The 8,464-nt window shown below is 53.4% G+C and overlaps 3 protein-coding genes across 3 annotated transcripts; 2 read left to right on the forward strand and 1 right to left on the reverse strand.

The window, feature by feature from the left end:
• Positions 1 to 108: 108 nt before the first annotated feature.
• On the reverse strand, positions 109 to 2,014 carry AYO20_02577 (hypothetical protein; the record flags this gene model as incomplete). Its single annotated transcript, XM_022640881.1, has 2 exons — positions 109 to 1,375; positions 1,428 to 2,014. The coding sequence occupies 2 exons, from the start codon at positions 2,012 to 2,014 to the stop codon at positions 109 to 111; spliced, it is 1,854 nt and encodes a 617-aa protein (XP_022503137.1).
• A 663-nt stretch (positions 2,015 to 2,677) lies between these two features.
• On the forward strand, positions 2,678 to 3,667 carry AYO20_02578 (hypothetical protein; the record flags this gene model as incomplete). Its single annotated transcript, XM_022640882.1, has 3 exons — positions 2,678 to 2,867; positions 2,925 to 3,126; positions 3,187 to 3,667. The coding sequence occupies 3 exons, from the start codon at positions 2,678 to 2,680 to the stop codon at positions 3,665 to 3,667; spliced, it is 873 nt and encodes a 290-aa protein (XP_022503138.1).
• Positions 3,668 to 3,943: 276 nt separating this feature from the next.
• On the forward strand, positions 3,944 to 8,150 carry AYO20_02579 (hypothetical protein; the record flags this gene model as incomplete). The annotated part of the gene is made up of 2 exons (XM_022640883.1): positions 3,944 to 4,012; positions 4,083 to 8,150. 2 exons carry the CDS (start codon positions 3,944 to 3,946, stop codon positions 8,148 to 8,150), a joined length of 4,137 nt encoding a protein of 1,378 aa, XP_022503139.1.
• Between the last annotated feature and the right edge of the window lie 314 nt (positions 8,151 to 8,464).

Raw genomic sequence — 8,464 nt, forward strand, 5'->3', positions numbered from 1 at the left:
TCAACAACCTCTACACCTTGATGAGGTGTTGGGCGATACAGTCTATCATATTTTATTTCGTGTCTGTGGGCTCTGTCCGGCCCCTATATACAGGCGACAAACCTTCAATCAACCCGTCGTCGTCGACCACTGCCGGTACGCCCATCCCCCCGTTCCCGTGCGCTCCATTCCCACCCTGGTGCCCGTGGTGCCATCGTGCTCCTCAAAAAGCTCGTCCGTGTCCTCCACCGGGTCTTTCGCTCTGCCGCCCTCGAACCGATCCGCGACGAGACCGACAATGCTCAGCCGAGCTTGGATTTCCCGGACCTCGCCTCCCGACGTGCGCAGCGCGATGCCCGTCAGGACCAGCCCCAACAGCACGAATGCGAGATTTGCAGAAAGTAGGCCGAAGAGTGGCGCCATGGGTAGGCGGGTCACGAGGAACGACGTTCGCTCTTGGGCTGCGACGGCCGGTGTCCTTTGCACGGACTGTGCGCCGACAGCCAGGGCGGCTTTGCTGTAGGCGAGGGACATTTGGTCCGCCAGGTCTTGGGCGTCTTTTGCCGTGGAAGCGGCGATTGACGCCGCCGTTTGCAGGTTCGACTGCGCCACGTTCACGTAGGCCATGGGAGCGTGCCAAACGTTGGCAACGGAGCTGTTGCTCGGGGTGGTCACGAACCGCGTGATCGTGCCGTTGACGGAGTCGTATTCAACGTCATAGACCGTGATGCTACACAGCAACACAAAGGCGATGCCCCCGTGCACCGGCGTGACGAGCTCGGGAATTTCCGTGTTGTTTTCATCATAGGCTGACTGGCCAGGGTTCATGACCAAGGCTGCCAGTCCGTAATAGTAAGGGTTCTGCACTCCGTTTATGGTCGTGTTGGATTTCATGGTGTGGTTGGTGAAATATGTGTAGCGCCATCCACTGGCAGTTGTTTGTAGGTCACCCGCGAAAGCGTCTGAACACATGAATGGGGTGGATGCGCCGTACAGCGCAATCAGATTACATTTGCTCGAGACGGGTTTGCATTCAGTGCGCATTCCGTAGGTGGTGGCTGTGTAGTCCCGGCCGGCAACGCTGTCGGACGGTGGAATGCCGAGATATGTGTATGTCGGGTCGGGCCCGTTGTTGAAGACGGCGAGGGTGTCGGAAATGTTGTTCAGCGTCTTCAAACTCTGATTGGGGTCGACGAGAAAGGTCTGGGTCGCCGCGGGGTTCACGTTGCATGCTCCTCTGATGTCGAATGCAGCTGAGAAAGTATTTTCCGACTCGAGACACGCTGGCTTCAGAGCCATGCTGTAGTTTGTCTCGCTAACCACCGGGTTGATCTGGACAAAGTTGACCGTTGACGTCGTGATATGGAGCCAAGTGTCTGCAAGAAAGACCAAAAAGCTGCTGCGGGTCAGCTCGCCATCAATATCTGACCTCAGGGGACGGCCCATACCCCAAGAATGTGGCAAGAACCATGAGAGACGCGCTGCCTGTTAAAAGCCTTGATTGAAATTGTCTTTGATTCTTCCAGCCAGTGAGATACTTGATCCAACTGTACAACGACCCATAGCCGCTATTTGCGAAGAACTTTAGGATCAGTGCAAACTGAAACGGCGTCGGCAGGTCCGGTTGCTGGTGTTGAACATCCTGCCAGTATTGCTTCGAGAGAGGGTACGAGCCCAGAGTCATGAGGAAACCGGCGAGGAGCGGTCCCAAGGTACTTGACCAGGATGCAATGAAGATCAAAACGGTGGCACTCAGATCCACATAGTATATGCCGGGTTCGTCGACGATATCATCCGTATGCAGACCGGAGGTTGTGGCTGGTTCGTGAGTGACGCGGTAGTGGTAGACCAGTCCCAGGAGTAACGCGCTGAACGCAAGCATGGGCACAGTCACAATGGAAAAGCTCAGCCATATGTCCGTCCGCCGACCTGTCATGTGCTTTGGAATCTGGTTCGTCGGCGACTGTGCTGTTTCGCGGTCTGTGGTCCGGGTATATTTCGTCGGCGCCGTCGCCTGATTGACCCTGCGGTACATCCTGTAGCAGATCGTTCAATATCAGTGGAAGGCGATGAGCAGTGAGCACCTTGGCCAAGGTCCAGTTGACAATTGAGTTGAGAACATCGAGTTGAGCAGAGATTTCTACTCGGTACAAGGATAGACTTGGTCTGAGGCTGCTGGCAAATTCCCAAGGTTTCAAGCTTTGCCCGACAGCCTCACCAGTTTGCGACCCCCAAAAACGCCTCGCCATGGCTCGTGTCAACGGGAGGGGCAGTCCCCTGCAAGCGAGACTGAATTCGGGAGGACAAGACGCTGGTTCATCAAAAAAAGACTTAGGCAGCATCTTGGCGTTGCCCGAACGTAGAGATCGAGACCCACGAGAGGAGAAATCTGGATGGTGATTGGGCCACAAGCGCTTCAGCTTCGACTGCACAAGGCTGAAAGTGGATTCAATGCCTCGGTTAGAGCATCATGGCTTGGTCTCGACCCGACAGAGCGACACCGGCCGAACCATCCTCTGGGCGAAAAGGCATTCTCTTCCACAGTAATGGGGGAGCTACGAGAAATGAGTAATCCACAGTCTCAGATCAGGCGAATCGCGCCGCCCAGTTTCTATTTCATCCCCCCGACTCTGTGTATTCGCGATAAATATTCCACGGCTGCCAGTAAGGCTGAAGTCGGCACCTTGCTACCCTGAACATGGCTCTCGAAGCACCTTTTCTGCCTCCGTGGCCTACTCAAACTGCTGTTCGCGGACTGGATGAGGACCTTCGAAGTCCACGCCCAGCCACGACTGCAGCGCCGTCGAGAGAACCTGGTCTACAACAACGACAGGTACAGGCTTTAAGCAGCCTCACCTCAGTATGTGGATACATCAGCGCGAACGCTTGTGAGTGTTGTCAGTGAGCACAGTGTCTGAAATAAGCTACTAATCGTACCTGAACAGCCTATCCGGTCAGCTGCCGCAATGCCTACTGCGCATCTAACTACGTCTTCAATGCAGTCGGGTGTTGTTCGTCGTACCGGACGACGTCGATATCACAAGTCGTTTTGGACTCATGCCATTACAAGGTGGCTTGCATCGACGCAGATCAACCCGCCGGCTATTGTGACGAAAATTGTCAATCCAATGACATGATCCTGAAATGGTATGTATAGGAGTAGGGTACTGTCTCTCCGACGAGCTGACTGCTGACAACTTCTACCAGTACGGAAGGCTCGTCAACGTACTGCAATACCTTCAAATATGCTCCCTATGACTACACTGGCTTTGCCTGTGGAACCTACTATGGGAGTTACAATGTTGAGCAGGGCACCACGACGAAGGGGGTGGCGAGCCATCCAGAATGGGTGACGACAACATGGTCGCCCGAGGCCTTCGAGACCGAACCGGTAGCCATAAGCACCATGACCAATACGCCTCCTCGCATTTCGCAGAGCTCCAACGAACTAGGACACCATGTCGGTGAGATTATGGCTGGTGTGGTCGGTGCAGTGTTCGGCCTTATCATCATCATCTCGCTCATAATGTTTTTCTGCCTCCGCAAGCGATCGCGAACGCATGGACCAGTCAGATTGAATACGAGGCAGGAATATGGGCAGCCTCTGATGCAGAATCATCGAGCACAACCAAGTCCGGGACAGCTCCCTCAGGCATATTACCCCGAGGTCGAGGCTGTAAGGCTGTAGGATCATTTGGGGAGGCGGGCGCCAGGCACCGACAAGGCTGGCGGGAGACAAGGCTGTCCAATAATTTGCCGAGTTTCTTCGGCCGGAGTTACTTATTGTTCCGTCACTTTCGCTTTGTCTGCCCCGCAATGTCAATGGCACGCGCGTCGGATTTGGACCTGCATGAACCCTTTGACGCGAAAAAGTCCGTGATTCATTGTCTAAGTTCGTTGACGCCAAACGTCCATATGCAGGGTCCATGGTCAGATTCATGGCATGATGAATTGATGCACATCTATGGCAACAGATAGTCTATTAAGTATCGACTTTGCAAATCTCAAAGCGGACATTCTCGCGCCGTTGGAGGTAAAACTAATTTTGACCCAGGCCCACGCGTTCGCTTGGGTTCTGTCGCAAGCCGCTAATCGTGTCATAGTCGGGCCAGGAACAGCCAGATTCAGAACACACCCTGCACACAACAGTTCAGATCTCGGCAGAGAGTGTCGTCCAACTTACCCTTCATGATACTGAATCAGCCTCTGTGCCACAACTCCCCAGCACTGTCCCCGATTCTCAGTTGATCCTCACAAATGCCGAAAGTCAACTCCAATTCCTTCCACCTGCGCCCGTGTCGAACAAAGCAGAAGCCACCACACAGAAGATGACCAGTCAAGGGAGCGGTGCTCCAACTCAAGAACTGTCTCCTTCGGATTATGAGCCTCTTCTCAATCGCAGTAGAAGCGCTGGACAACTGCAAGACCCAGAGTACGGCCTTGAGCTGGACCAAGGCTTTGAAGAAGAGACTGGAGCAACACTGCATGAGGGCGATGAAGGTCACATTGATCTGATCTCAAGTTTGGCATCGCAGAAGGAACCAGGGAGCGAGGGAGAGGACGGACGTTCAGAGTCCCCACCAATAGACTTCTCTCCTTCCAAGTCCCCTCGCGCTCTTTCCCAGTTTCCGGAATCCCAGCGGTTCAAGACGCCAGCCACTGCTGCTAGAAAGAGAAGATACAATGGAGATGTCGTTGAAAGCCCCGAGTTGCCTCGCAACCCATTGTTGCGAGGTGGCGAAGCTCAAGCTCACGTCATGGGCCTCAGCCAGGCATTTGCTGCAACTCAGGCTAACACTTCGCCCTTCATCGGCAACCCTAATGGAGATCTGCCCTCTGACCGTCCTTCGCCGAACATCGAGCTCCAACCCCGTCCGATGACCGCTGCGACTTCATCACCTTTGCGACCCATGTCCGACTTTAAACGAGCCTCTACAGAACCGGCTTCTCGCTATGTCTCGGTAAAGCAGTCCCAGGCCCTGCGAGAACAGGCTCGTCGAAGACAACTGGAAATGCTGAATGAGGACGAAGATTCCGATCGTGATAGTTTTGAAGACGATGAGGATAGTTTCCTGGACAGAGAGCGGAGACGGCGTGAGCGTGATCGAAAAATACAGGCCCAGCTATCGTCAATATCAAAGCAATCTATGCGAAGTGTCTCCCTCTCCAAGTCGTCTCCCATACCTGGACCGATACGATCTCCCCCGTCGAAGGCTCCGGCCCTGGACCAACCCAGAAATCAAAGCGACTCGAGCCCAATCAAGCGTAATCGATACATCTCAGCCCACGAGAGTGAGGAAGAAACGGAGCAGGAAGATAATACCTCCGTTGTCGTGACACGCTCGAGCCAGCCGATAGAGCTGGTCGATGACGAAGACAAGGAGAATTTCTCCGATAGAGCAAGCCAGATACCTGAAACAACCGCTAGACTTCACCGCATCATGAGTGACATTCCTACTCACGTACAAGATAGCCCCTTGCTCAGACATGGCCTCGAGACTCACAGTCACCCGATTGCTTTCAACGGCTCGCAATTGTTTGCGGTGGCAGATTCACAGCCTGAACGACCCACGAGGCAACGTCAGACAACTACGCAAGTTCCCAGATCTTCCGCTACTGACGGAGTGCTTGATTTTGTTCCACAGTCTCCTGCCCTATCAGCCGGAGGACTTTTCAGTACAAATCAGAAGGACACGGCTTCGGCGTTGCCTGTGAACCTCTCGAGCGCGGTAGCAGATGATCCTCTGTCGCCCAATGAGGAACCATCCGCCACTGTAGTTGACCACGCTGGACTGAGCTCAACCCCGCGGACACTTCAACAAGCAGCCAGCACAGTCCCCGAGACTAGTTCCAACGAGCAACAGATTCAACGCGAGAGACTGTCCGAGCCCAAACCTCAAACCAGGGATACTGAGAGTAATGACGCATTTGACACAGCACCGACTCACAAGCATACCTCAACCGTAGCCATTGAAGAACCTGCCGCAACCGAATTAAGTAGTCCTCCTATTGTGACGACGCCTCCTGGGAAGCGACGGTTGCGCATGGCAGAGATTGCTGCAGAACCATCACCTCTCAGGTCCCAGGTCAGCTTCAACGCAATTGAGGCGCTGCAGCTGGACGCGGACTTCCAGAATCCTTCCCCAAAGTGGACCAACTTCAAAGAATCAAGGGGTGCGGCTTTGTCTCCTGTCCGCCGAGCTAGTAGTAGACAACAGAGAAACATCGCCAACGATACAAATAAGGCTTCTAGCCCGTCGAGTGATCAGAATGGGTTGGACCAGCCAGAACCAGAATCAGGAGACAGCCGATCGGAACAACCTGGACGAGCCGTGTCACCTGTCTCAACGTACTCGCGGAGGGAAAGAAGGCCAACGGCAAAGGTATTGAGCGCTTCTAGTACACGGCCTCGAAATATGAATTCGACAGCTCGGGCATCGGCATGGGACCTTCAGGACTCGCCACCACAGAAGGCAGTCCCTCTCATCAAGTCTTCGACAGGTGTGAAAAGGAAAGCAAGAGATGCCGGTGCACTAGAAGAGGGCCACAGCACATTAAACAAGAAGCTTAAGGTAGTGAAGAGCCCTGCACCGGACCCTCCCTTGCCCGAGCGTATCGAAGGTCAACAAAACATGCCCGATCCTCTCCACTTGCATCGATCTGCAAATTTGAGTACTGCCCAGACACTACCAGCCGACATTGAGGCGGCAGATGATTCAAGTGAAGGGAACATTGCACCAAATATGGTATTTGCATGTTTCATTGGCAAGACCCGTGCCTATCACCCTGCCATTTGCCTTGGGCGTCCGAACTCCGACTCGAGCCGATTTCTGATTCAGTGGGAAGGATACGAACCCGATGAAGTCGATGAGTTCGGGGTGCGGAGTTTGGACCTGCGTATTGGTGACCAGGTCAAGATAGATATGCGAGGCTTTCCCAAGGTTTCTCATATCATTCGAGGTTTCGAAGACAAGATTGTGCAAGGCAATAGTCCCACCAACGGGACTGTGGTGACCGATATCCGTGGCTACCAGACGATCCTGGTTGCTCCAAAGCAAGCGAAAAGGTTGCTTACAGAAGCATCAGCGGAGACTGTGAAGAAGGTACCCGTCTCGGCAGTATACCTGGACAGTACCATGTGGGGACAGATGAAAGATCGGATTTTCGAGTATAAGCCTTCGATCCACGCAGTGCTTTCATCCGGAATCTCCACGCCCTTGGATCGAGCTTCTACGCCCAGCACGCCTTCATCGCGGACTCGTCGAGGCATAATTGGAACGGGATCTTTGGCTGCACAAATCACCGAGCCAACAAAAGGTCTACTCAGTAAGATGGCGTTTGCGATTTCATACGAAGACAGCAGCCGGAGGGGGTATCTCGTGGATCTGGTGCAAACCCATGGTGGCATCGTCCTGCAGGAGTCCTTCCTCGATCTCTTTGAACCGGACTCGATGCAATTGAAAGACGAATTTTCTAGCTTTTCGTTCGCTGCTCTTCTTACTGACCGCCACTCTCGAAAAGAAAAATACCTTCAGGCTTTAGCTCTGGGACTCCCTTGCCTCAGTGGGAGATGGATCGAAGTTTGCGTCGAATCTGACCAGGTTATCGATTGGGCAAGCTATCTTCTCCCCGCTGGAGAAAGCGCTGAGCTCGAAGGCGCAACAAAGTCGCGCATTCTGCCTTTCTCGGCAAGCGCAGATGGTTTAAGAGTCAAAGATATCATCGGCCTAAGACCGAAAATCTTCAGGGAATCTCAAGTCATTGTCGTGGTGGGCAAGGGTAAAGCTGAGGTCAAGCGGCGTCCATACCTCTCACTTGTGCGCGCCCTGGATCCGGCCAAAGTTGAGCTGGAGACTGATCTGACGGCCGTGAAAATGAGACTGGAAGCTACTTTGGACGAGTGCGAAACACCAAAATATATCTTCGTGGACGATCGAGAAGTTGAAGCCGCGCAGGTCGCCTTCCTGACTCCTTCGTCGAGCAAGAGGGTGAGTCAACCTCAGCGCGGTCGCAAGCGAGGCAAGCGAGGCAAGCGACAACATGAATGTGCCCAGGAAGACGACGACGGAAATGCAACCCCAGAAACGAGCCACTCCGGCATCAAGATCAAAGTAATGTGCAACGAGGATATCGTACAGAGTCTAATCTTGGGGAAGCTGCGGATTGGATAAGAGCTTCAGTTACACACATACACACGGATCGACGTGTGTATTTACGCAATGATCTAGGAAGGTTTTTTAAGAGATTCAGAGATTGGACCACCAGGACCATATGAAGGGAAGTTGAATGGTACATAACAGTGCATGGCAGTGCAGTGCAGTGCAGTGAGTGTGAGTGTTCAGCTTGGTATACCGCTTGGACATAACAGGGTACACCACGGCGAGACCTATTTTAAGTGCCTTTAGAACATAATATCAAGAGAAAAATCATTCCCCCAAAACCAACTAGACACATGTGCCAGGTTCCTTAATACACGTTACTTTAT

The sequence above is a fragment of the Fonsecaea nubica genome (assembly GCF_001646965.1).
Source record: "Fonsecaea nubica strain CBS 269.64 chromosome Unknown Scaff11, whole genome shotgun sequence".
Taxonomy (NCBI): Eukaryota; Fungi; Ascomycota; class Eurotiomycetes; order Chaetothyriales; family Herpotrichiellaceae; genus Fonsecaea; species Fonsecaea nubica.